Source organism: Bubalus kerabau, chromosome 8, assembly GCF_029407905.1.
Source record: "Bubalus kerabau isolate K-KA32 ecotype Philippines breed swamp buffalo chromosome 8, PCC_UOA_SB_1v2, whole genome shotgun sequence".
Lineage (NCBI taxonomy): Eukaryota > Metazoa > Chordata > Mammalia > Artiodactyla > Bovidae > Bubalus > Bubalus kerabau.
Window position 1 is genome coordinate 109,121,500 of NC_073631.1, and position 26,486 is coordinate 109,147,985.

General features: G+C 50.2%; 1 pseudogene and 4 gene segments (V, D, J or C); all 5 read left to right on the plus strand.

The window, feature by feature from the left end:
• The first annotated feature begins 3,205 nt into the window (after window positions 1-3,205).
• LOC129658410 (T cell receptor beta variable 5-6-like) lies at window positions 3,206-4,270 on the plus strand. The segment is given in 3 exon segments: window positions 3,206-3,257; window positions 3,390-3,703; window positions 4,193-4,270. Coding segments are annotated over 3 exon segments (441 nt in total).
• Window positions 4,271-17,019: 12,749 nt separating this feature from the next.
• On the plus strand, window positions 17,020-17,633 carry LOC129658411 (T cell receptor beta variable 6-9-like). The segment is given in 2 exon segments: window positions 17,020-17,068; window positions 17,155-17,633. Coding segments are annotated over 2 exon segments (528 nt in total).
• Window positions 17,634-20,721: 3,088 nt separating this feature from the next.
• LOC129658708 (T cell receptor beta variable 6-2-like) lies at window positions 20,722-21,237 on the plus strand. The segment is given in 2 exon segments: window positions 20,722-20,770; window positions 20,858-21,237. Coding segments are annotated over 2 exon segments (390 nt in total).
• A 1,661-nt stretch (window positions 21,238-22,898) lies between these two features.
• LOC129658709 (T cell receptor beta variable 9-like) lies at window positions 22,899-23,549 on the plus strand. The segment is given in 2 exon segments: window positions 22,899-22,947; window positions 23,063-23,549. Coding segments are annotated over 2 exon segments (444 nt in total).
• Window positions 23,550-24,770: 1,221 nt separating this feature from the next.
• On the plus strand, window positions 24,771-25,855 carry LOC129658710 (T cell receptor beta variable 6-6-like; annotated as a pseudogene).
• Window positions 25,856-26,486: the final 631 nt, after the last annotated feature.

Sequence of the window (26,486 nt, forward strand, 5' to 3'; positions counted from 1 at the left end):
GTGGGTGGAAGGACATGAACTGGACTGTTGTCAGTTAAGCAAAATAGAAACATGAGGGATTATTTGGGACACGTGAGTCATAAAGGGCAGCAGGAAGCCCTGAGGATTTTCCCTGAGATTCAAAACTACAGAAATAATAAACTACAGAATAATAAACTGAATATATGTAATAATGAACAGCTAGTTCTGGAATAAAGTATACATAAGGTTGCGAACAGTTTTATGGAAAGTTTACAACAAATGTAAGGCTTATGTTCATTGAGCTGGATGGGTCTCCCTGTTGTGAGCTGTTCAGTTCAGTTCAGTTGCACAGTCGTGTCCGATGCTTTGTGACGCCATGGACTGCAGCACGTCAGGCTTTCCTGTCCATCACCAACTCCTGGAGTTTATTCAAACACATGTCCATCGAGTAGGAGATGCCATCCACCATCTCCTTCTGTTGTCCCCTTCTCCTCCCGTCTACAATCTTGCCCAGCATCTGGGTCTTTTCAATGGGTCAGTTCTTCGCATCAGGTGGCCAAAATATTGGAGTTTTAGCTTCAGCATCAGTCCTTCCAATGAATATTCAGGACTTATTTCTTTAGGATGGACTGCATGTATCTCCTTGCAGTTCAAGGGACTTTCCAGAGTCTTCTCCAACACCACAGTTCAAAAGCCTCAATTCTTTGGTGCTCAGCTTTCTTTATAATCCAACTCTCAAGTCATACATGACTACTGGAAAAACCATAGCTTTGACAAGACGGACCATTGTTGGCAAAGTCTAGGTCGGTCCCATGTGAACAATTCACTCAGGTTCATTTCTGATTTGAGCCTCCAGTGGAAGGGGCATGGCCTCTGAGTGACAGGTTGGCTCTGGGGCCTGGCAGGGACAGTGACATCTCAGAAGGACTCCCTGGAGAGCCCCTGTCCCCTCTCATCCACACTTAGATCAGAGGGCCCTCTGCCTGCCCCGCCCCCGCCATGAGCCTCTGCCTCCTGGGCTGTGTGGTCTTCTGTCTCCTGCAGGCAGGTGAGTCCTGGGGGGGCAGGGTCCCCTTGGGGGTGCCAGCACTAAGCCTGTCCGCTGTGGCTGCAGCATGGGTCCTCCTTCTCCACAGGGGCGGTCCATGCTGCTGTCTCTCAGGACCCCAGATTCCAGGTGGTGAGGACAGGACAGAGCGCGACACTGAGATGCACTCAGGATCTGGGTCATGACCCCATGTACTAGTACTTGCAAGACCCGGGACACGGGCTGAGGCTGGTCCATTACTCATATGGCCCTCCCACCACGAATCTAGGAGATGTGCCCAAAGGGTACAGTGTCTCCAGATCAAAGAGAACTTCCTTGTCATACTGGAGTCTGCCAACCGCTCCCAGACATCTGTGTACTTCTGGGCCAGTAGTTACTCCACTGCAATGCATGGCCACCTGCTCTCTGTGCAAAAAGACAGGGGTCCACGTGCAAGCTCCTAGCACTGGGAACCTCACAGTCTTGGGGACCACGTGCCAGCTCTGTGACCCTGGATGTTTGACCTCTACACTCCTGGATCTGAACCCAGGGACTCAGAGATACGTGTCCACGATCCGTCTCTGTCCTTCCTTTGCATCCTCCCTGAATGCAGTTCGGACTGGATCAGTTCTGACTAGTTCTGACTCTTACGCATCCACCTAAGATCTCCAGAAGGAAAGAATATTAGTAAATCAGATATATCTAGACCCTCTTGTCTCTCCATAGCACCTCATTGCTGTATGTCTGGAAGTTTCTCCCACAGCCTAGCTCTCAAGTGCTCCCTGCTCTTGCCCACCATAGGGGCAAGTCGTTACTCCTTTACTGCCTTGGTCTCAGCTCCCCTGCCCTCTCTGCTCTAGAAACACTGCTCTGCCATTATCTGGGTCATGTCCCTTCCCATGACTCAGGGAACTTTGTAACCATGTGTAAGCGGTCATGTTTAAGCAAGTTCTTGGGGTTATCAAAGAGGAAACAACCTCAGTTAATTAGAAACCATCCAAAATCCCTTGGGAGTCCATTCCCAGGAGGAGAGACAGGCTGGGTGTGTGTGTTATCCTTCCCTGCCCCTCTTTCTTAGCATCTCAATTAACCTGGACCTGGTTTCTACCACTTGCCTCAGAGAAGTCTTCTCAAAGTCAAAATATTTCCTCCATGGTATCTTATTATATCAAGATTTTACAAGTTCATAGGAAATAAATAGGTTAATACACATAAAGCCTCTTCATAAAATGCACCTGCTAGAATTTGGTAATGCTTAATTTAAATATGAAATCTGGAAATGTATAGATCTGATTAATCAGAAAGAGGGCTGGAATACAGTGTCCAGGCTGGCTTCACTTGAGATCATGAGAGAGCTTATTTCTATTACCTGTATTACTCCATTTTAGCCAACTTCTGTCATTGGAGTGGTGCAGCAATTATTTCTTTCTTAGTAGAAATGTCTGATCATACATAGTTTTACCTCCACAGGCTAAGATTAGACTTGAAATCAGCCCTAATTCATCCGGGTGGGAAGGCAGCAGATAAGGGTGGTGTGTGTGTGTGTGTATGTGTGTGTGTAGGGGTTGCAAGTGTGGAGTGTGGGGAATTTGTATTCTTGTTTTAGATGGAAGGCACAGATCCATGAGACCATTGGCCTCTAGGAGGCACTGTGGGCCCATGGTAAGCAGGGTGTGCTGGGAGGGGTTGAGAGTCACCCTGGAGAAGGCAGCTTAGGGGAACCTTGGCTACATGCCTGCATCAGGGAGCAGGTTTGAGCGCCCTGAGTAGTCCAGGGACACATGGACCCAGCACAGACTCCTCACTGCCCAGAGGAGTGGGGATGTTCCTCGAGCCTCAGGATGTACCCAGGGGATCTTCTGGAGCAGCATGGGAAGCGGAGGGTGAGGGATTAGTGTGGCTGGTGAGGGCTGGGTGATGAGTGTCAGGCAGGGACAGGAAGAGAAGAAAAAGCCATGTGATGGGCATATGGGACATGGGGACAGTGCTCACCTCACACCCACTCTTTGCTGAGGGGCTGTGCAGGACAGGGAAGGGTATAGAGGAGCCAGCCCTGGGTCCTGGCAAGGGGTCCAGTGGAAAAAGGCAGCCTGCAGAGACACAGAGCAGTGACGTCATAGGCAAAGGCTCCAATCAGGGAAGCAGGAGGGTCAGCACTTACCCCCTCACCCCAGGTGCCCCGCCCCCAGCAAGCAGTGGTCCTGGGTTCCTGATGCTGCCATGGGCTCCAGGCTCCTCTGCCGTGTGACTCTCTGCCTCCTGGGAGCAGGTGAGTCCTGGACACAGTGTAGGAGCTTCTGAGATGTCTTTGCATCCCTGAGATAGAAGCCTGGTGATGAGGGATGCAGCAGAAGGCTTCCCCTGTGCTCTGCCCTCAGCTTTCTTGTCTTCTTTACAACAGGCCTGGTGGATTCTGAAGTCACCCAGACCCCCAAGAACCTGATCAAATCAAGAAAATGGCAAGTGACTCTGAGATGTTCCCCTGAGTCTGGACACAGCTCCGTGTACTGGTACCAACAGGCCCTGGGACAGAGCCCCCAGTTCCTTGTTCAGTATTATGATGTGGAAATGTATCAAAAAGGAAACATATCAGATCGGGTCTCAGGAAAACAGTTCAGTGATGCTGCCCCTGAGCTGAGCCTGACCCCCTTGGAGCTGACAGACTCAGCCGTGTATCTCTGTGCCAGCAGCCAAGACACAGCCCTGCATGATCAGGTGCCTCTGGGACAAAAACACTCCTGCCCCAGCTCAGGAAGTGGTGCCCGTGTGTCAGCTGCCAGCCTGCCAAGCCCAGTCTCTGGTAGAGCGAGAGACTTTCCCAGACATTTACCTCTTGGTATGTTTTAATGCTCCTTAAAGTCATCAAAATAAGTATAATTTTAACTGTTTGTACATCTGAGGGGTCGTGAGTTGCCCAGATCTCGTACCTCATAAGTGTTACACCTAGCATCCCGGCGCGAGTCTGCTCTCAACACCTCTGGTCCCTTCACTCATGAAACTGTCTTGTACCAGCAAATTACATATACCTGTTGTGTTGTGTATAACAAGACACAGTTCGGGGCTCTGTGATATGAACTGTTTCTCAATGAATGGCAGCCACACTTCACAAGGAGGTATTCCCATGGGAGGAATGTCTCAATAAAAACAGAGCATTTTTCGTTTACCCTGGCATCTGCACCTCCCTCCATGTCCCTCCTACATCAGTATTCCTTTCTGCCAAAACATCATCCGGTGCCAGGCACCCAGCTTATCTCCACACAGAAAGGTGGATCACTGGCCTGAGGGGGTTCTGCTTGCTCCCTTTCCCCCAACACGGGAATCTTGGGCTGCTATGAACATGAAGGAGCTGTTCATACATTTGACTGGTGGACTGTCTGTCAGGAATTGATAGAAACAGATCAAAGATTTCCTCAAATGTTGATGAGCCTGCAATGAGGTTGGGAGCAGAAACCTGGAGAAACATGGCAGGTGGAAAGACATTGTCAGGGTGCAGTCAATGTTGCGGAAATGGAGCCTTGAATTGCCCTTGGGACACATATCATAAAGGGCAGGAGGATGTGAAAAGGATTCCCCAGGGTTCAAAACTCCAGAAATATGTAGATAAATACAAGTAATATACATGTTAATGAAGACTTTTCTCTGGACTAGAACATACAAATCATTTAATCACTTTAACATTTACGGAAAAAGTCTTTAACATATACAGAAAGGTTAGAGCAATGTGTGAGGCTTATGTCCACTGATCTGGATGGGCCTCCATGTTGTGAACTGTTCACTCAGTTTCATTTCTGATTTGAGCCTCTGGGGAAAGGGGCGTGGCCAACGTGTGACAGGTTGGCTCCGGGGCCTGGCAGGAACAGTGACATCTCAGAAGGACTCCCTGGAGAGCCCCTCTCCCCTCTCATCCACACACACACCAGAGGGCCCTCCAACCACCCTGGCCTCGCCATGAGCCCCTGCCTCCTGGGCTGTGTGGTCTTCTGTCTCCTGCAGGCAGGTGAGTCCTGGGGGGCAGGGTCCCCTTCGGGGTGCCAGCACTAAGCCTGTCCGCTGTGACTGCAGCATCCGTCCTCCTTGTCCACAGAGGTGGTCTATGCTGGTGTCACTCAGGCCCCAGATTCCCGGTCGTGATGACAGAACAGAGCGCAACACTGAAATGTACTCAGGGTCTGGGTCATGACCACGAGTACTGGTACCGACAAGACCTGGGACATGGGCTGAGGCTGATCCACTACTCAGTTGCTGCTCCCACCCCGGAGAAAGAAGACGTGCCCGACAGGTGGACCATCTCCAGATCAAACACAGAGCACTTCCCTCTCATGTTGGAGTCTGCCAACCACTCCCAGACATCTGTGTACTTCTGTGGCAGCAGTTACTGCACAGCGCTGCGTGGCCACCTCCTCTCTGTGCAGAAAGACAGGTGGCCCACGTGCAGGCTCCGAGCATCGGAAGCCTCAGAGGTTGCAGACCACGTGCCTGCAGTGTGACCCTGATGTGTGGACTAGGTTGGCCTGAGCCTCACTCCCGGCCTTGGGGCCATGTGTCCTCCATTGATCTCTGTCTTTCCTCTGCATCCTCCATGTGAACCAGGAAGATGCTTCCCCAGCTCTGACTCCTAGTCATCACCTGAGCCTGAGACCTAGGAGGGAAGGTTGTTTGTAAATTAGATACATCTAGACACTCTTGTCTCACCTTGGGCAACTCATTTCTGTCTTTCTGGAAGGTTCTCCTGCAGGCTGGCTCTCACCTGGTCTCAGCTCTGTCCACCTTTCGCAGGCAGGCAGGACATTCCTCTCCCCACCTCCCTGCATCATCTCCCTTGCCCTCTCTACCACAGCCACAAGCTCCTTCCTCATCTGGGTCAGGACCATTTCCAAGTCACAGGGAGGCTTTTAAAGTGGCTACTCCATGTGGTCTGTTTTCAGCAAGCTGTAAGGAGTCATTGAAGAGAAACAAACTTTAGTTAATTATAAATCATCAAAAACTCACGTGAGCCCATCTGAAGGAGGACAGATTGTCTTTGTGTGTTCTCGACCCTCCTGCCCCCCAACATCCTTAGCATCTCACCTAACCTAGGCCAGGTTTGCACCACCTGGCTCCCTCTTCAAAATCTTCTCACAGTCAAAATATATCCTGCATCACCCCATTATATCAGGCTTTTATAAGTGCAGAAATAATTAAGTCCACATTTATAAAACTTCATTATTGAAAGAATGTATTATCTAGAATTTGATAATGCTTACTTTAAATAGGAAATCTGAAAATATATGCCTCTGATTAATCAGAAGTAGGTATGAATACATGTTTGCAGGCAGATTTACTTGAGATCCTCTGAGCATTTATTTTATGACATATATTTTCATCTTTAACTAACTACCATCATTGTAGTGGTGAAGCAATTATTTCCTCCTTAGGAAAACGGTCAGATCATACAGTCTTCTATCTCTAGAGGCGAAGAGTGGATTTGAAAATCAACCCTAATCAGCCAGGCTAGGAAGGCAGTAGAACAGATATCTCTGTGTGTGTGTGTGTGTGTGTGTGTGTGTGTGTGTTTGTTCAGCGTGTGGAGTTTTTGAAACCTTGCTTCAGAGGCTGCAAATCCATGAGACCATGGACCTTCGGCCACTAGGAGGCACTGTGTTTCCATGGTAAGCAGGGTGCCCTGGGAGGGGTTGAGAGTCACCTGGAGAAGGAAGCTTAAGGGAACCTTGGCTACATGCCTGCACCTGGGAGCAGGTTTGAGTTCCCTGAGTGGTCCTGGGACACATGGAGCCAGCACAGACTCCTCTCTGCTCAGGGAAGAGGGGTCGTGCCTGGAGCCTCAGGATGTGCCCAGGGGGCCATCTGTGAAGCAGCATGGGAAGGGGAGGGTGAGAAGTTGGGGTATCTGGTGAGGGCTGGGTGATGAGTGTCTGGCAGGGTCAGACAGAGCAGAACAAGAGTGTGTGGACACATGGGACCAGGGGACGAAGCTCCCCTCACACCCATCCTTGCTGAGGGGCGGTCAGGACAGAGAAGGGCACAGAGGAGCCAGCCCTGGGTCCTGCCAAAGGGTCCAGGGGATAAGGGCAGCAGGCAGAGACACAGAGCAGTGACGTCATAGGCAAATGCTCCAGTCAGGGAAGCAGGAGGGTCAGCACTTTACACCACTCACCCCAGGAGACCTGCCCCCAGCCAGCAGTGGTCCTGGGTTCCTGATGCTGCCATGGGCTCCAGGCTCCTCTGCTGTGTGACTCTCTGCCTCCTGGGAGCAGGTGAGTCCTGGACACAGTGTGGGAGCTTCTGAGATGTCTTTGCCTCCCTGAGATAGAAGCCTGGCGATGAGGGCTGCAGCAGGAGGCTCCCCTGTGCTGTGTCCTCAGCTTCCTTCTGTCTCCTCCCCAACAGGCCTGGTGGATTCTGGGGTCACCCAGACCCCCAAATACCTGATCAAATCAAGAAAGCAGCAAGTGATTCTGAGATGTTCCCCTGAGTCTGGACACCGCTATGTATCCTGGTACCAACAGGCCCTGGGCCAGGGCCCCCAGTTCCTTGTTCAGTATTTTGATGGGAAAGTGCGTACAAAAGGAAACATGCCAGATCGATTCTCAGGTGAACAGTTCAGTGACTCTCGCTCTCAGATGAACCTGAGCTCCTTGGAGCTGACAGACTCAGCCGTGTATCTCTGTGCCAGCAGCCAAGACACAGCCCTGCATGATCAGGTGCCTCTGATACAAAAACACTCCTGTCCCAGCTCAGGAAGTGGTTGTAGGGCATTGACTGCCAGCCAGCAAGACACAGCTGCTGGTAGAGTGGACAGTCTTTCCCAAACATTCTTTCCTGATATGTTTTAATGCTCACAAAGATTTTGCAAGATAAGCCTTATTTTATCTGCTTATTTATCTTAGAGGAAGTGACCTGTCATATTACTTAACTGTTAGAGCAAGGAATACTACTCGAATCTGACCTTATCACTTGTGGTCCTCACCACCCCCTCAACTGACCCCTGCCCGGAATGATGCATCACCCAGGCATGTGACGTGTGGTCGTGCTCCGGGGAAACCAGCACATCAGGAGATCACCACAGGTCCACCGTCATGTAACCAAAATAGCTACATAATTTTTAGGGTCCCTGGTTTCAAATACCACTGAGAATCTGCAGAGAGCAGAGCACTGCAGCATGTGTGGGGCCTGCTGTGTGTGGAATGATGCACAACAATATAAGAGTTTGAGGAGCTCTGTGATATCTGTTACTCAATTAATGCAATCCCCATTTCACAAGGAACCATTCCTGTGGAATGGATGTCTCACGTAAAATCAGAGCACTTTTCGTTTAACCTGGAGTCTGCCACCTCTCCCTGAATCCCTCCCACATATACGTTCCTTTGTCATCTGCTTGTGTGTGTGTGTGAGTGCTTAGTTGCTTCAGTCGTGTTTGACTCTTTGTGACCCCACGGACAGTAGCCGGTCAGGCTCCTCTGTCCATGGGATTCTCCAGGCAAGCATAGTAGAGTGGGTAGCCATGTCCTCCTCCAGGGGATCTTCCCAACCCAGGGATCAAAACTGCGTGTCTTATGTCTCCTGCATTGGCAGGCAAGTTCCCTACCATTCTCACAATCTGAGAGAAGCCCAGGTCATCCGTGGCGCTGGGCAACTGGCTTCTCTCCACAAAGAACGGCGAGTCCCAAGCATGAGGTGGTTCTGCTTGCTGCTCCCCTTCCCATTTCAGAAACTGCAAGCCCTGCGTCCAGTGAACAGGATGGGAATGTAGATGCATCGGTCAGGTGACCCGTCTGTTGGTGAATTGATAAGAAATAGAGCCAAAGGATTCCTCAAGGGTGGATAAGTCTGACCTGCGGTTGGGGAACCAGATGCCAAAAGAATCACTGCAGGTAGAAGGACACCAACAGGACTGTGGTTAATTAACTAAAGTAGAAACAGACACTTTCCCAGGTGGCGCTAGTGGTAAAGATCCCGCCTGCCAATGTGGAGATGTAAGAGACTTGGGTTCGATCCCTGAGTTTGGAATATCCCTTATAGGAGGAAATGGCAACCCACTCCAGTATTCTTTCGTGGAGAATCCCATGGAGAGAGGGGCCTGGTGGGCTACAGTCCACGGGTTGCAAAGAGCCAGACATGACTGAGCAACTAACACTAACAATTAAGACACTGAAGGCCTATTGGGATTCATGAGTCATAAAGGGCAGCAGGAAGCCCAAAGGATTTTCTTGAGATTCAATATTACAGAAATATGCAGGAAAAAGTAATATATTTATGAACGAAGAATTATCTCTAGAAAAAGTCCGTAAGTTGCAAACTGTTTACAGAAAGATTACAACAACTTGTGAGGCTGATGCCCATTGAGCCGGATGGGTCTCCCTGTTATGAACTGTTCACTTAGGTTCATGTCTGATTTGAGCCTCCGGGGGAAGGGGCATGGTCCCCTGAGTGACAGGTTGGCTCTGGGGCCTGGCAGGGGCAGTGACATCTCAGAAGGACTCCTTGGAGAACCCCTCTCCCCTCTCATCCACACTCAGCCCAGAGAGCCCTCCCCCTGCCCCGCCCCAACATGAGCCCCTGCCTCCTGGGCTGTGTGGTCTTCTGTCTCCTGCAGGCAGGTGAGTTCGGGGGGGCAGGGTCCCCTTTGGGGTCTCAGCACTCAGCCTGTCTGCTGTGACTGCAGCATGGGTCCTCCTTCTCCACAGGGGCGGTCCATGCTGGGGTCACTCAGGACCCCAGATTCCAAGTGCTGAGGACAGGACAGAACGTGACACTGAAATGTACTCAGGACTTTATGGGTGGCTCAGATGGTAAAGCATCTGCCTACAATGCCGGAGACCCGGGTTCAATCCATGGGTCAGGAAGGTCCTCTGGAGAAGTAAATGGGAACCCACTCCAGTACTCTTGACTGGAAAATTACATGAACGGAGGAGTGTGGTAGGCTACAGTCCATGGGGTCCCAAAGAGTCGACACCACTGAGCGACTTTGCTCTGGGTCATAGCTATATATACTGGTACCAAAAAGACCTGAGACCTGGGCTGAGGCTGATCCATTACTCAGATGGCCCTCCCACCATGGAGAAAGGAGATGTGCCCAACGGGTACAGCATCTCCAGATCAAGCACAGAGAACTTCCCTCTCACTCTGGAGTCCGCCAACTGCTCCCAGACATCTGCGTACTTTTGCGCCAGCAGTTACTCCACGGTGCTGCATGGCCACCTCCTCTCTGGGCAATAAGACAGATGAGGGCCCCATGCAGGCTCCCAGCACTGGGAGCCTCAAGGCTTTGCAGACCAGGTGCCTGCAGTGTGACGCTGGGGGTGTGGACTAGGTTGGCCTGAGCCTCACTCCTGGGCCTCCGGGCCATGTGTCCTCCATTGATCTCTGTATCCTCCCTGTGAACCAGGAAGATGCTTCTCCAGGTCAGACTTCTAGTCATCACCTGAGCCTGAGACTTAGGAGGAAGGTTGTTGGTAAATTAGTTATATCTAGACACTCTTGTCTCACCTTGGGCAGCTCATTTCTGTCTTTCTGGAGGTTCTCCCCGAGCCTGGCTCTCACCTGGTCTCGGCTCTTGTCGACCTTTCCCGGCAGGCAGGACATTCTTCTCCACACCTCCCTGCATCAGCTCCCTGGCCCTCTCTACCACAGCCACAAGCTCCTCCCTCATCTGGGTCAGGTCCATTCCCAAGTCACAGGGAGGCTTTTAAAGTGGCCACTTCATGTGGTCTGTTTTAAGCAAGATGTAAGGAGTCATCAAAGAGAAACAAACTTTAGTTAATTATAAGTCATCCAAAAACTCAAGTGAGCCCATCTGAAGGAGGAAATACTGCCTTTGTGTGTTCTCAGCACACACATCCCCGCCCCCCAATATCCTTAGCATCTCACCTAACCTATGCCAGGTTGACACCACCTAGCACCTTTATCAAAATCTTCTGAGAGTCAAAATATATCCTATATCACCCCATTATATCATGACTTTATAAGTGCAGAAATAATTGAGTCCACATTTATAAAACTTCTTCAGAAAAAGTATTATCTAGAATTTGATAATGCTTAATTTAAATAGGAACTCTGAAAATATATGCCTCTGAGTAATGAGAAGTAGTTTTAAATACATGTTTGCAGGCTAATTCACTTGAGATCCTCTGAGCATTTATTTTATGATCATATATTTCCATCTATAGCTAACTACCATCATTGTAGCAGTGAAGGAACTATTTCCTTTTTAGTAAAACGGAAATATCATACAGTCTTCTGCCTCCAGAGGCTAAGAGTGGATTTGAAGAACAACCCTAATCAGCCAGGCTAGGAAGGCAGTAGAACAGATGTGTGTGTGTGTGTGTGTGTTATTGTGTGTGGGTGTGTATGTATTCCGGGTGTGGGATTTTTGTACCCTTGTTTAAACAGAGGCTACAAATCCATGAGACGGTGGACCTTCAACCACGAGGAGGCACTGTGTCTCTACTGTAAGCAGGGTGCCCTGGGCAGGGCTGAGAGTCACCTGGAGAAGGAAGCTTAAGGAACTTTGGCTACATGCTTGCATCTGGGAGCAGGTTTGAGTTCCCTGAGTGGTCCTGGGACACATACAGCCAGCACAGACTCCTCACTGCCCAGGGGAGTGGGTACCTACCTGGACCTTCAGGATGTGCCCAGGGGTCCATCTCCTGGAGCAGCATGGGAAGGGAATGTGAGATGCTGGCGTATCTGGTGAGGGCTGGGTGATGAGTGTCTGGCAGGGTCAGACAGAGCAGAACAAGACATGTTGTGGGCACATGGACCAGGGGACGAAACTCACCTCACACCCACCCTTTGCTGAGGGGCTGTCAGGACAGGGAATGGCATAGAGGAGCCAGCCCTGGGTCCTGCCAAGGGGTCCAGGGGACAAGGGCAGCCTGCAGAGATACAGAGCAGTGAGGTCATAGGCAAATGCTCCAATTAGAGAAATGGAGAGTCAACACTTCACACCACTCACCCCACAAGTACTGCCCCCAGCCAGCAGCAGTCCTGGGTTCCTGAAGCTGCCATGGGCTCCAGGCTCCTCTGCTGTGTGACTCTCTTGCTCCTAGGAGCAGGTGAGTCCTGGACACAGTGTGGGAGCTTCTGAGATGTTTTTTCCTCCCTTAGATACAAGACTGTTAATGAGGGCTGCAGCAGGAGGCTTCCCTGTGCTCTGCCCTGAGCTTTCTTGTCTCCTCCCCAACAGGCCTGGTGGATTCTGAAGTCACCCAGACCCCCAAATACCTGATCAAATCAAGAAAACAGCAAGTGACTCTGAGATGTTCCCCTAAATCTGGATACTGATCTGTGTGCTGGTATCAGCAGGCCCTGGGCCAGGGCCCCCAGTTCCTTGTTCAGTATTATGAGGGGAACGTGTATCAAAAAGGAAACATATCAGATCGATTCTCAGGAAAATAGTTCAGTGACTCTCGCTCTGAGCTGAGCTTGACCTCCTTGGAGGTGACAGATTCAGCCGTGTATCTCTGTGTCAGCAGCCAAGACACAGCCCTGCATGATCAGGTGCCTCTGGGACAAAAACACTCCTGCCCCAGCTCAGGAAGTGGTGCCCATGTGTCAGCTGCCAGCCTGCCAAGCCTAGTCTCTGGAAGAGTGATAGATTTTCCCAGACATTAACTTCTTGGTACGTTTTAATGCTCACAAAGGTCATCAAAATAAATATTATTTTAACTGTTTGTACATCTAAGGGGTCGTGAGTTGCCAGATCTCATACTTCATAACTGTTATAGCTAGGATTTCAGCTCAAGTCTGCTCTCAACATACGTGGTACTTCGCTCATGGAACAGTCTCTGTACAGAGCAAATAACATGTACGCGTTGTGTTGTGTGTAACAAGATACAATTTGGGGCTCTATGATATGAATTGCTACTCATTGAATGGCAGTCACACTTCACAAGGAAGTATTCCCATGGGAGGGTGTCTCAAATGAAAACAGCAATTTTCATTACCTTGGAGTCTGCACCTCCTTCCATGCTCCTCTTAAGTCTATATTCCTTTGTGCCAGTACGTCATCCTGCGCTGGGCACCCAGCTTATCTCCACCCAGAAAGGTGGGTCACTGGCCTGAGGGGCCTCTGCTTGCTCCCTTTCGCCCAACAGGGGAAACACGGGCTGCTGTGAACATGAAGGAGCTGTACCCTAGTTTGACTGGTGGACCGTCTGTCAGTGAATTGATTAGAAAGAGGCCAAAGAATTCCTCAAAGGTTGATGAGCCTGCGATGAGGTTAGGAGCAGAGACCTGGAGAAACACGGTAAGTGGAGGGATGGGCTCAGGACTGTGGGCAATGTTGTGGAAATGGAGCCTTGAAGTGCTCTTGGGACACATATCATAAACGGCAGGACGACGTGAGGATTCCCCAGGATTCAAAACTGCAGAAATAAGTAGATAAATACAAGTAATATACATGTTACTGAAGAATTATCTCTGGACTAAAACATACAAAACATTATATCAGTTTATAGAAAACATTTATAGAAAAATCTTTAACATTTACAGAAAGGTTACAACATGTGAGGCTTATGTCCCTTGTGCTGGAGAGGTCTCTGGGTTGTGAATTGTTCACTCAGGTTCATTTCTGATATGAGCATCTGGGGGAAGGGGCGTGGCCCCCTGAGTGACAGGTTGGCTCTGGGGCCTGGCAGGGACAGTGACATCTCAGAAGGACTCCCTGGAGAGCCCCTCGCCCTCTCATACACTCAGACCAGAGGGCCCTACGCCCCACCCCACCCCTGGCATAAGCCCCTGCCTCCTGGGCTGTGTGGTCTTCTGTCTCCTGCAGGCAGGTGAGTCCTGGGGGGCAGGGGCCCCTTCAGGGTGCCAGCACTAAGCCTGTCCGCTGTGACTGCAGCATCGGTCCTCCTTCTCCACAGGGGCGGTCCATGCTGGGGTCACTCAGGACCCCAGATTCTAGGTCGTGAGGAGAGGACAGAGCGCGACACTGACATGTACTCAGCATCTGAACCACGATTATATGTACTGGTACCGACAAGACTTGGGACACGGGCTGAGGTGATCCATTACTCATCTGGGCCTCCCAGCACAGAGAAAGGAGACATGCCTGATGGGTACAGTGTCTCCAGATCAAGCAAAGAGAATTTTCCTCTCACACTGGAGTCTGCCAACCACTCCCAAACATCCGTGTACTTCTGTGCCAGCAGTTACTCCAGGGCGCTGCGTGGCCACCTGCTCTCTGTGCAAAAAGACAGGGTCCCACGTGCAGGCTCCTAGCACCAGGAGACTCAGGGCCCTGGAGACCACGTGCCAGCATTGTGACCCCGGATGTGTGATATGAACAGGCCTGGATCTGACCCCAGGGACTCCGAGACACATGTCCACCATCAGTCTCTGTCTTTCCTTTGCATCCTCCCTGGATGCAGTTTGAAAAGCATCCAGTTCTGACTAGTTCTGACTCTTCCTCATCAGCTTAAGACCTCCAGAAGGGAAGAATATTAGTAAATCAGATATATCTAGACCCTCTTGTGTCTCCCAGCACCTCATTGCTGTCTGTCTGGAAGTTTCTCCCACAGCCTAGCTCTCAAGTGCTCCCTGCTCTTGCCCACCAGAGGGGCGGGTCTTTCCTCCTTTACTGCCTTGGCCTCAGCTCCCCTGCCCTCTCTGCTCCAGACACACTGCTCTGCCCTCATCTGGGCCATGTCCCTTCCCATGACACAGGGAACTTTGTAACCACATGTAAGCGGTCATGTTTGTACAAGCTCTTGGGGTCATCAAAGAGAAAACAACCTCAGTTAATTGGAAACCTGCCAAAGTCCCTTGGGAGTCCATTCCCAGGAGGAGAGACAGGCTGGGTCTGAGTGTTCTCCCTTCCTGCCCCTCTTTCTTAGCATCTCAATTATCCTGGACCAGGTTTCTACCATTTCCCTCAGAGAAATCTTCTCAAAGTCAATATATTTCCTTCATGGTGTCTTATTATATCAAGATTTTTCAAGTTCATAGGAAATAAATAGGGTAATATGCATAAAGCCTCTTAATAAAATGCACCTGTAGAATTTGGTAATGCATAATTTAAATATGAAATCTGGAAATGTATGGATCGGCTTAATCAAAAGGAGGTCTGGAATACAGGTGTCTAGGCTGGCTTCATTTGAGATCATGGAGCACTTATTTTAATTGCCCATATTACTCCATTTTCAGAGAAGGCACTGGCAAACCACTCCAGTACTCTTGCCTGGAGAATCCCAGGGATGAAGGAGCCTGATGGACTGCCCTCTATGGGGTCGCACAGAGTCGAACACGACTGAAGTGACTTAGCAGCAGCAGCAGCAGAATTACTCCATTTTAGCTAACTATTGTCATTGGAGTGGTGCAGGAATTATTTCCTTCTTAATAGAAATGTCTGATCATACAGTGTTTTACCTCCACAGGCTAAGACTAGATGAAGATCAACCCTAATTCAGCCATGCTAGAAAGGCAGCATATGAAGCGGGTGTGTGTGTGTGTGTGTGTGTGTGTGTGTGTGTGTAGGGGTTTAAAGTGTGGAGGGTGCGGAATTTGTATTCTTGTTTTAGATGGAAGGCACAGATCCATGAGACCATGGGCCTCTAGGAGGCACTGTGGGCCCATGGTAAGCAGGGTGTGCTGGGAGGGGTTGAGAGTCACCCTGGAGAGGGCAGCTTAGGGGAACCTTGGCTACATGCCTGCATCAGGGAGCAGGTTTGAGTTCCTTGAGTGGTCCAGACACATGGACCCAGCACAGACTCCTCACTGCCCAGCGGAGTGGGGACATTCCTGGAGCCTCAGGATGCATTCACGGGGCCGTCTCCTGGAGCAGCATGGAAAGTGGAGGGTGAGGGATTAGTGTGGCTGGTGAGGGCTGGGTGATGAGTGTCAGGCAGGGACAGAAAGAGAAGAAAAAAGCCATGTGATGGGCATATGGGACATGGGGACAGTGCTCACCTCACACACACCGTTTGCTGAGGGGCTGTGCAGGACAGGGAAGGGCATAGAGGAGCCAGCCCTGGGTCCTACCAAGGTGTCCAGAGGACAAGGGCAGCCTGCAGAGACACAGAGAAGTGACGTCATAGGCAAATGCTCCAATCAGGGAAGCAGGAGGGTCAACACTTACCCCCTCACCCCGGGAGCCCCACCCCCAGCCAGCAGTGGTCTGGGTTCCTTATGCTGCCATGGGCTCCAGGCTCCTCTGCTGTGTGACTCTCTGCCTCCTGGGAGCAGGTGAGGCCTGGACACCTTGGGAGCTTCTGAGATATTCCCATGGGAGAATGTGTCAAATCAATACAGAACATTTTTCATTTGCCCTGACATCTGCACCTCCCTCCATGTCCCTCCTACATCTGAATTCCTTTGTGCCAATACATCACCCTGTGCTGGGCACCCAGCTTCTCTCCACCAAGAGAGGTGGGTCACAGTCTTGAGGGGGCTCTGCTTGCCCCCTCCCCTCCACTGAAATGGGAAGCACGGCCTCCTGGGAACATGAAGAAGCTGTACCCACATTTGGCTGGCGGATCGTCTGTCAGTGACTCGATTAGAAATAGACCAAACAGATTTGTCAAATGTTGATGAGCCTGCAGTGAGTTTGGGAGCAGTGACGTGGAGAAACATGGTAGGTGCAGGGACAATCTCAGGACTGCGGTCAGTTATGCAGAAATGGAACCTTGAAGTCCTACTGGGACACATGATTTAAACAGGGCAACAGGAAGCCAGAAGGATTTCCATAAGATTTAAACTAAAGTTATATGCAGATAAATAGAAGTAATACATGTATCAATGTGAATTATCTCTGGACTAGAGCACACACAAAATTTAATCAGTTTTACAGAAGAGTTATATCAACTTGTATGGCTTATGTCCATTGATCTGGATGGGGCTCCGGGTTGTGAACTTATCTCTGAGGTTCACTTATGATTTGAGCCTCTACGGAAAGGGGCGTGGCCCCTGAGTGATAGGTTGGCTCTGGAGCCTGGCAGGGAGAGTGACATCTCAGAAGGACTCCCTGGAGAGCCCCTCTCCGCTCTCATCCACACTCAGACCAGAGGGCCCTCCGCCTGCTCGCCCCATCCATGAGCCCCTGCCTCCGGGGCTGTGTGGTCTTCTGTCTCCTGCAGGCAGGTGAGTCCTGGGGGCAGGGTCCCCTTCAGGGTCCCAGCACTAAGCCTGTCCACTGTGACTGCAGCATGGGTCCTCCTTCTCCACAGGGGCGGTTTTTGCTGGTGTCTCTCAGGACATCAGATTCCAGGTCGTGAGAAGAGGACAGAGCGCGACACTGACATGTACTCAGGATCTGAGCTTCAGCTATATGTACTGGTACCGACAAGACCCAGGACGGGGGCTGAGGCTGATCCATTACTCAGTTATCCCTCCCGCCACGGAGAAAGGAGCTGTGCCTGAGGGCTACAACGTCTCCAGACAAAGTACAGAGAACTTCCCTCTCAGGCTGGAGTCTGCCAACCGCTCCCAGACATCTGTGTACTTCTGCACCTGCGGTTATCCACGGCGCTGCATGGCCACCACCTCTCTGTGCAAAAAGATAAGGGAAGCCCTGCAGCCTGGAAGGAGGAGACCCCTTTGCAGGCTTCTCACACCCGGAGCCTTGGAACCCAGGGCCACATGCCTGCAGTGTGACATGGAGTGTGCAGTCTCATATCACGCCCAGCTACATCAACGTCAAATCTAGTGGACTGTTGGTTTTTTTATTTCAAAGTTTTACAACTTTAAAACTAAATTGGTTAATATATATATATAATCTCTGTATATAAATCCATTATCTAGAATTAGTAATAATTTATATAGAAAATCTAGAAATATCTGGATCTGATTAATCAGAGGGGTCTATGGAAGGCAGTGTCCCAGGCTGTGCTCCCCTGAGCTCAGCGGAGTGTCTGTACTGAGGGTCTGTGTGATTCCACCTGAGCTTACTACTGTCAGTGCAATTAGTTTCTTCTTAGTGGAAATGTTGGATTCTACAGTCTTTTACCTCCAGAGGCTAAGAGGGAATTTGAAGATCAATCTTAAGTCAGCCAGCTTGGGAAGACAGTAGAAGAAGTGTGTGTTGTGTGTTGTGTGTGTGTGTGTGTGTGTGTGTGTGTGCGTGTTGTGTGTGTGTGTGTGTGTGTCTGTGTTCAGCATGTGGGGTATTTACATTCTTGCTTTAGACAGAAGGCACAGATCCATGAGACTGTGGACCATTGGCCACTAGGAGGCGCTGTGGGCCCACAGTAAGCAGGGGATCCTGGGAGGGGTGGAAAGTCACCCTGGGGACTGCAGCTTTAAAGAACCTTAGCTACATGCCTGAATGAGAAAGCAGGTTTGAGTGCCCTGAGGTCCTGAGGTTCCAGGACACTTGGAACCAGTATAGACTCCTCGCTGCCCAGGAAAGTGGGAATGTGCCTGGATCCTCAGGATGTGCCCAGAAGATGGTCTCCAGGAGCTGCAAGGGAAGTGGAGGAGAAGGGGTTGGGGTGGCTGGGGAGGGTTGTGTGATTGTCAGCTGATTGCCTGGTGATTGTCAGCCAGGTGAGTGCCTGGCTGCGTGTCAGGCAGGGGCTGGCAGAGGACAACAAGTTATGCTGTGGGCACTGGGGACATGGGGATGGTGCACCCTTCACACCCACCCCTTGCTCAGGGGCTAGGAAGGGCAAGGAAGGGCATATAGGACTCACCTTTCCTCCTGGCAAGGGGCCCAGTGAACAGGGCAGCCTGCAGTGGCACAGAGCAGTGATGTCATAGGCAAATGCTCCAATCAGGGAAGCAGGAGGGTCAGCACTCCACCACACTCACCCAGGAGCCCCACCCCCAAGCCAGCAGCTGTCTTGTGTTCCTGATGCTGCCATGGGCTCCAGGCTCCTCTGCTGTGTGACCTCTTCCTTCTGGGAGCAGGTGAGGCCTGGCCACCGTGTTGGAGTTTCTGAGATGTCTTTACCTCCCTGAGATAGAAGCCTGGATGAGGACTGCAGCAGGAGGCTTCCTTGTGCTCTGCCCTCAGCTTCCTTGTCTCCTCCCCAACAGGCCTGGTGGACTCTGAAATTCCCAGTCCCCAAATATCTGATCAAATCAAGAAAGCAGCAAGTGACGTGGAGATGTTCCCCTGACTCTGGACACCGCTCTGTGTACTGGTACCAACAGGCCCTGGGCCACGGCCCCCAGTTCCTTGTTCAGTATTTCAACAGAATGTGAGAGGAGAAGCAAACCTATCAGGGCGATTCTCAGGTCAACAGTTCAGTGACTCTAGCTTTGAACTGCGCTTGACTCCTTGGAGCTAAAAGACTCATCCATGTATCTCTGTGCCAGCAGCCAAGACACAGCCCTGCATGCTCAGGTGCCTCTGGTACAGAAACACTCCTTCCCCAACTCAGGAAGTTGGTGTGAGGGTATCGACTGCCAGCCAGCCAGACCCAAGTCCTGGGAGAGCAGACAGCCTTTCCCAGACAATCATGTCTTGATATGTTTTAATGTTTCCAAAGATCGTGCAAGATAAGTATTATTTTAACTCTTTACCTATCTGAGGGGGAGTGGCTTGCCCAGATTTCATGCTTCATAAATATCAGATCAAGGAATCAGATAACTATCAGAACAAGGAATCAGACTCATGTCTGTCCTTGTCACTGTGGTCCTCGCCCCCATGGTATGATTCTCCCATAAAACAAACAAACATGTGTGTGTATATACATATATATATATATATATCTTTTAAAGTACTTGACTCACATAGTTGTTAATAGTGATAAGCCTAAGGTCTACAAGCTGGGTTCATGTTACCAGAGACCTAAGAAGAGCTGATGTTTAAGTTCAAAGGCTGTTAGGTAGGAAGAAGTGATAGTCTAGTGAAGGCCATCAGCTGGATAATTCTCTCCTACCCAGGAGAGGTTTAGGGTTTTTGTTCTGTTCAGTTCTTCATCTCTTTGCATGAGACCTACTACATTATGGAAGTTCATCTCCTTACCAATAAAGATGTTCATCTAATCTGATTTTAAAACCTATTGATAACTTTTCACATATTTATCTCTCACCAAGACATCCTCACAGGGACATTCAGAACAATGTTGAACTAAATATCTGTGGCCTAGTCAAGGTGACACATTAAATTAGTCACCCAACAACTTCCAGGCTTGCCTAGGAATTTAGCAAGCATGAAGTCCCTGGCACGTAACAGGACATTGGATTTCTTGATTCCCTTTGCTAATCTCTGGCAGCCTCTTCCACTGTTTCTTGGGTGCAAAGATAGAGATGGACATATTTTGCCTCCAGCTGAGGCCTTTAGAAATCACAGGTGTGAAAATAGTTTTGCCTGATGATTTAGTGCAGGAAATTAGCCAGAGCATGTAACATACATCCCTCCTCAGGCATGTTAAAATCAACTTTATTGATGCATGGATTGTAGCTGTCTCTTCAACAATATGCTATTTAGGAGCACGGAATAACCCCCCAAGCCTGCAGTTAGAAATCTGCATATAACTTCACATACTTAGGGATGAAGAATTATCTCTGGAATACAACACACTTACAGTTGTAAACTGTTAATAGAAAGGATACAATAACTCATAAGGCTCAAGTCCACTGATTTGGCTGGGTCTCCGAGTTATGAACTGTTCACTCAGGTTCATTTCTGATTTGAGCCTCTGGGGGAAGAGGCGTGGCCCCCACGTGACAGGTTGGCTGTGAGGCCTGGCAGGGACAGTGACATCTCAGAAGGACTCCCTGGAGAGCCCCTGTCCCCTCTCATCCACACACACTCCAGAGGGCCCTCCGCCTGCCCCGCCCCTGGCATGAGCCCCTGCCTCCTGGGCTGTGTGGTCTTCTGTCTCCTACAGGCAGGTGAGTCCTGGGGGGCAGGGTCCCCTTCGGGGTGCCAGCACTAAGCCTGTCCGCTGTGACTGCAGCATCCGTCCTCCTTCTCCACAGGGGCGGTCCATGCTGGTGTCACTCAGGACCCCAGATTCCAGGTCATGAGGACAGGTCAGAGCGTGACACTGACATGTACTCAGGATTTGGGTCATAACTACATGTACTGGTACCGACAAGACCTGGGACACGGGCTGAGGCTGATCCATTACTCAGCTGGTGTGCCCACTAGCGAGCCAGGAGACATGCCCGATGGGTACAGTGTCTCCAGACCAAGCACAGAGAACTTTCCTCTCACACTGGAGTCTGCCAACCGCTCCCAGACATCTGTGTACTTCTGCGCCAGCAGTTACTCCACGGTGCTGCACGGCCACCTCCTTTCTGTGCAAAAAAGCAGATGAGGGCCCTGCAGCCTGGAACCTGGGGAGCCCCTTGCAGGCTCCTAGCACCTGGACACTCGGAGCCCACAGACACATACTGGCAGCATAGCCAGCGATGTTTGATCTTCCTGGCACGGACCTGACAACAGAGCCTCGTGGACATGTGTCCACCCTCACTCTCTGTCTTTTCACTCTAGCTGCCATGTGAGCCTAAAGATGCTTCCCAGCTCTGACTGCTAGTCATCAGTCTGAACATGAGGCCTCCAGAAGGGAAGGTTGTTGGGAAATGATATACATCTAGACCCTCTTGTCTCTCCCCGGGCACCGCATGCCTGTCACTATGGAAGGTTCTCCCCCAGGCTAGCCCTTGAGTGGTCTCTGCTCTTGTCCAACTTCCCCAGATGTGGGCCTTTCTTTCCCAACTTCCTGGCCCTCCTTCACACCCTGCTCCTCCCTTATCTGCTCATGTCCTTGCCCATCACCCAGGGAACCTTGTAATGATCTCTAAGTGGGCGTGTTTGAGTAGGTCCTCTGGGGTCCTCAAAGAGAATGCAACCTCAGTTAATTATTAATCATCCACAATTCCTTGGTCGTCCCTGAGGCAGAGAGACAAGCTGTGTGTGTATGTATTCTCCACCATTGCCTGTCTGTAGCATCTAAATAGCCTAGACCCCGATGCTGGGAGAGACTGAAATCAAGACGAGAAGGGGGTGGCAGAGAAAGAGGTGGTTATATACCATCACCAACTCAACAGACATGAATTTGAGCAACCTGTGGGAGATAGTGAAGAACAAGGGAGCTTGGTACGTTGCAATGCATGGGGTTTCAATGAATTGGACTTGAGTTAGCAACTGAACACCACCAACAAAAACTAACCCAAGTTTGTAGCATCTCTCTCATCAAAATCTTCTAGAAGTCAAGTATTAAATATTTCCTGCATGAACACATTTCTTTTCTTTTGAAATACAAAAGTATAAATCAGCCATGGCAGGCTGGTTTATGTGTTTGTGCTTCTAATTGTGTGTGTGTTCTTTAGAAAAACAAAGCAAGCAAAGACACAGTTCTTTCGGCTAACAGTGAAATATTTTCTAATATGAACACATCCCGTGACTATTAAATCTGGGCAGACAATCTTGGTTTCCATGCATAGGCCACATGGGGACGCTATGGAACTGCCGTACTCCATAAGTTTCTGGAGCAGAGCAAGCAGACAGAGCTAGTGCCTGGGACCAGGAAGCTTAAGAGAAAGCTTTATTTGGTGTTCTTATCTCTAGAAGCCTTACTAGGACAGGCACTAATTTGTAGGCTTGCTGTCCCAGCTGGGAGCCATGAAGTTCCCTCAGCCATGAAGTGCTGAGGGAGCCCTGAGGTTGCAGTAAATGTGAAGGGTATGGAGCTGGGAGGTGGTAGGAAAGAGAAACAATTGCCTAAAGAGAAAAGCGAAGGAGCCATGGGGAAGGGCGTCGGGCATAAACCCAGCCTCACCCAGACCAGCGGTCCAGCTCACATGTCATCTAAGAGACTTTGCAGGACAGAGCAGGGTTCCTGGATCAGCGACCTGGAATGAGAGGTCAGATTCCTGGGAAACAGCAGAGGCAGTGACATCAGAGCAGTGACATCACTGCCTCACCTCCAGTCAGAGGAAGGAGGCCCACAACCCTAGCTCTCAGAGAAGCAGAGCTCTGAGCAAGGATACGCCTCCCAGCTCTGGCCCTCCTGCCATGGGCTGCAGCCCCGTCTGCTGTATGGCTCTGTGTCTCCTGGCAACAGGTCGGTCCTTGGCACAGGGGGGAATCTATGTTCCTGGTCTGACTTTGCCTGAATCCAAGGCACCATCAGGTTCTTTCCCACGTTCTTTTTCAGCCCCAGTCTTCTTCCCCCACAGGCCTTGTGGATTCTGGAGTCACCCAGACCCCGAGATACCTGATTAAAGCAAGAGGAGAGCGAGGGACCCTGGGATGCTCCCCTGTCTCTGTACAACTCTCCGTGTACTGGTACCAACAGGCCCTGGGCCAGGGCCCCGAGTTCCTCGTTGAGTATTACAGCCAGGAAGTGAGGGGAGAAGCACAGCTCCCGGATCGATTCTCAGGAAAACAGTTTAGTGACTTTCACTCTGAGCTGAACCTGAGCTCCTTGGAGCTGAAGGACTCAGCCATGTATCTCTGTGCCAGCAGCCGAGACACAGCCCTGCATGATCAGGTGCCTCTGGGACAGAAACACTCCTGCCCCAGCTCAGGAAGTGGCTGTGAGGGTGACTGCCTGCCTGTCAGGCCTAGATAGATCCCATAGACTCTCCCAGACATTCTTCCTCTGTTGTGTTATAATGCTTCCAAACAGCATCCTAGGTAGTATTATTTTACCTGTTTATACATGAGGGGAACTGACTTGCCCAGATCTTGTATGTCATTCTATAGAACAAGGAATTTGATTCAAGTCTGTCTTGATTACTTGTGGTCTTTGCCCCCATAAAACTGTCCCCCACATAGAATAAATAATACACTTAAACACACACACACATGCACATATACATACACATACTCACATGCATGTTTTAAAGCAACTGGCTCACATAGTCGTTAAGACTGATAAGTCCAAAAGCTGCAAGCGGGTCTGGTGCTACTAGAGACTGAGGGGGAGCTGATGTTTATGTCCAAAAGCAGAAGAACTAACGGTCCAGTGTGAAGGCCATCGGCTGATGATTATCTGTTACTTGGGGGAGGATCAGTGTTTACATCTATTCATCTCTTCACCTGGTTTCATGAAGCCCACCAACATTATGGAGGGTCATCTGTTTATGAAATAAAATATTAATCTAATCTATTATTAAAATATACCTATTCACATGTTAACTTTTCCAAAAACACCCCCTTAGGAGCATCCAGAAAAATAAAGCTAAATACCCACGGCAGAGTCAAGTTGCCAGTCAGTCGGGTCTGACTCTGTGCGACCCCTTGGACCACAGCACTCCAGCCTCCCTGTCCATCACCAACTCCCAGAGTTTACCCAAAGTCATATCCATTGAGATGGTGATGCCATCCAAACATCTCATCCTCTGTCATCCCCTTCTCCTCCTGCCTTCAATCTGGCCCAGCATCAGGGTCTTTTCAAATGCGTCAGTTCTTTGCATCAGGTGGCCAAAATGTTGGAGTTTGAGCTTCAGCATCAGCCCTTCCAATGACTATTCAGGAGTGATTTCCTTTAGGATGGACTGCTTGGATCTCCTTACAGTTCAAGTGAGTCTCAGCAGTCTTCTCAAACATCACAATTCAAAAGCATCAATTCTTTGTATAGTCCAACTCTCACATCCATACATGACTACTGGAGAAACCATAGCTTTGACTAGACGGAACGTTGTTGGTAAAGTAATGTCTCTGCTTTTTCATATGCTGCCTAGGTCGATCATATGTGAACTGTTTACTTAGGTTCATTTCTGATTTGAGCCTCTGGGGGAAGGGGCGTGGCCCCTGAGTGACAGGTTAGCTCTGGGGTATGGCAGGGGCAGTCACCTCTCAGAGATAGAGCCCCTCTGCAGAGCCCCTCGCCCTCTCATCCACACTCAGACCAGACGGCCCTCCGCCTGCCCCATCCCGGCCATGAGCCCCTGCCTCCTGGGCTGTGTGGTCTTCTGTCTCCTGCAGGCAGGTGAGTCCTGGGAGCAGAGTCCCCTTCAGGGTGCCAGCACTAAGCCTGTCCGCTGTGACTGCAGCATCGGTCCTCCTTCTCCACAGGGGCGGTCCATGCTGGGGTCACTCAGGACCCCAGATTCCAGGTCGTGAGGAGAGGACAGAATGTGACACTGACATGTACTCAGGATCTGGGTCATAACTACATGTGCTGGTACCGACAAGACCCAGGACACGGGCTTAGGCTGATTTATTACTCAGCTGGGCCTCCCAGCAAGGAGAAAGGAGACGTTTCCGACGGGTACGGTGTCTCCAGATCAAGCAAAGAGAATTTTCCTCTCACACTGGAGTCTGCCAACCACTCCCAAACATCCGTGTACTTCTGTGCCAGCAGTTACTCCACGGCGCTGCGTGGCCACCTGCTCTCTGTGCAAAAAGACAGGGTCCCACGTGCAGGCTCCTAGCACCTGGAGCCTCAGGGCCCTGGAGACCACGTGCCAGCACTGTGACCCTGGATGTGTGATATGAACAGTCCTGGATCTGACCCCAGGGACTCGGAGACACATGTCTACCATCAGTCTCTGTCTTTCCTTTGCATCCTCCCTGGATGCAGTTGCATCCAGTTCTGACTATTTCTGACTCTTCCTCATCAGCTTAAGACCTCCAGAAGGGAAGAATATTAGTAAATCAGATATATCTAGACCCTCTTATGTCTCCCAGCACTTCATTGCTGTCTGACTGGACGTTTCTCCCACAGCCTAGCTCTCAAGTGCCCCCTGCTCTTGCCCACCAGAGGGGCAGGTCTTTCCTCCTATGCTGCCTTGGCCTCAGCTCCCCTGCCCTCTCTGCTCCAGACACACTGCTCTGCCCTCATCTGGGCCATGTCCCTTCCCATGACACAGGGAATTTTGTAACCACGTGTAAGCGGGCGTGTTTGAGCAAGCTCTTGGGGTCATCAAAGAGAAAACAACCTCAGTTCATTGGAAAGCAGCCAAAGTCCCTTAGGAGTCCATTCCCAGGAGCAGAGACAGGCTAGGTGTGTGTGTTCTCCCTTTCTGTCCCTCTTTCTTAGCATCTCAATTATCCTGGACCCGGTTTCTACCATTTCCCTCAGAGATATCTTCTCAAAGTCAATATATTTCCTTCATGGTGTCTTATTATATCAAGATTTTACAAGTTCATAGGAAATAAATATGTTAATACACATAAAACCTCTTCAAAAAATGCACCTGCTAGATTTTGGTAATGCTTTATTTAAATATGAAATCTGGAAATGTATGGATCTGCTTAATCAAAAGGAGGTCTGGAATACAGGTGTCCAGGCTGGCTTCATTTGAGATCATGGAGTGCTTATTTGTATTGCCCATATTACTCCATTTTCAGAGAAGGCACTGGCAACCCCCTCCAGTACTCTTGCCTGGAGAATCCCAGGGATGGAGAAGCCTGATGGGCTGGGTCTATGGGATCCCCCAGAGTCGGACACAACTGAAGCGACTTAGCGGCAGCAGCAGCAGCAGTACTCCATTTTAGCTAACTATTGTCATTGGAATGGTGAAGGAATTACTGCCTTATTAGAAATGTCTGACCATAGTGTTTTACCTCCAAAGGCTAAGACTAGACTTGAAGATCTACCCTAATTCATCCAGGCTGGGAAGGCAGCATATGAAGGGGGTGTGTGTGTGTGTG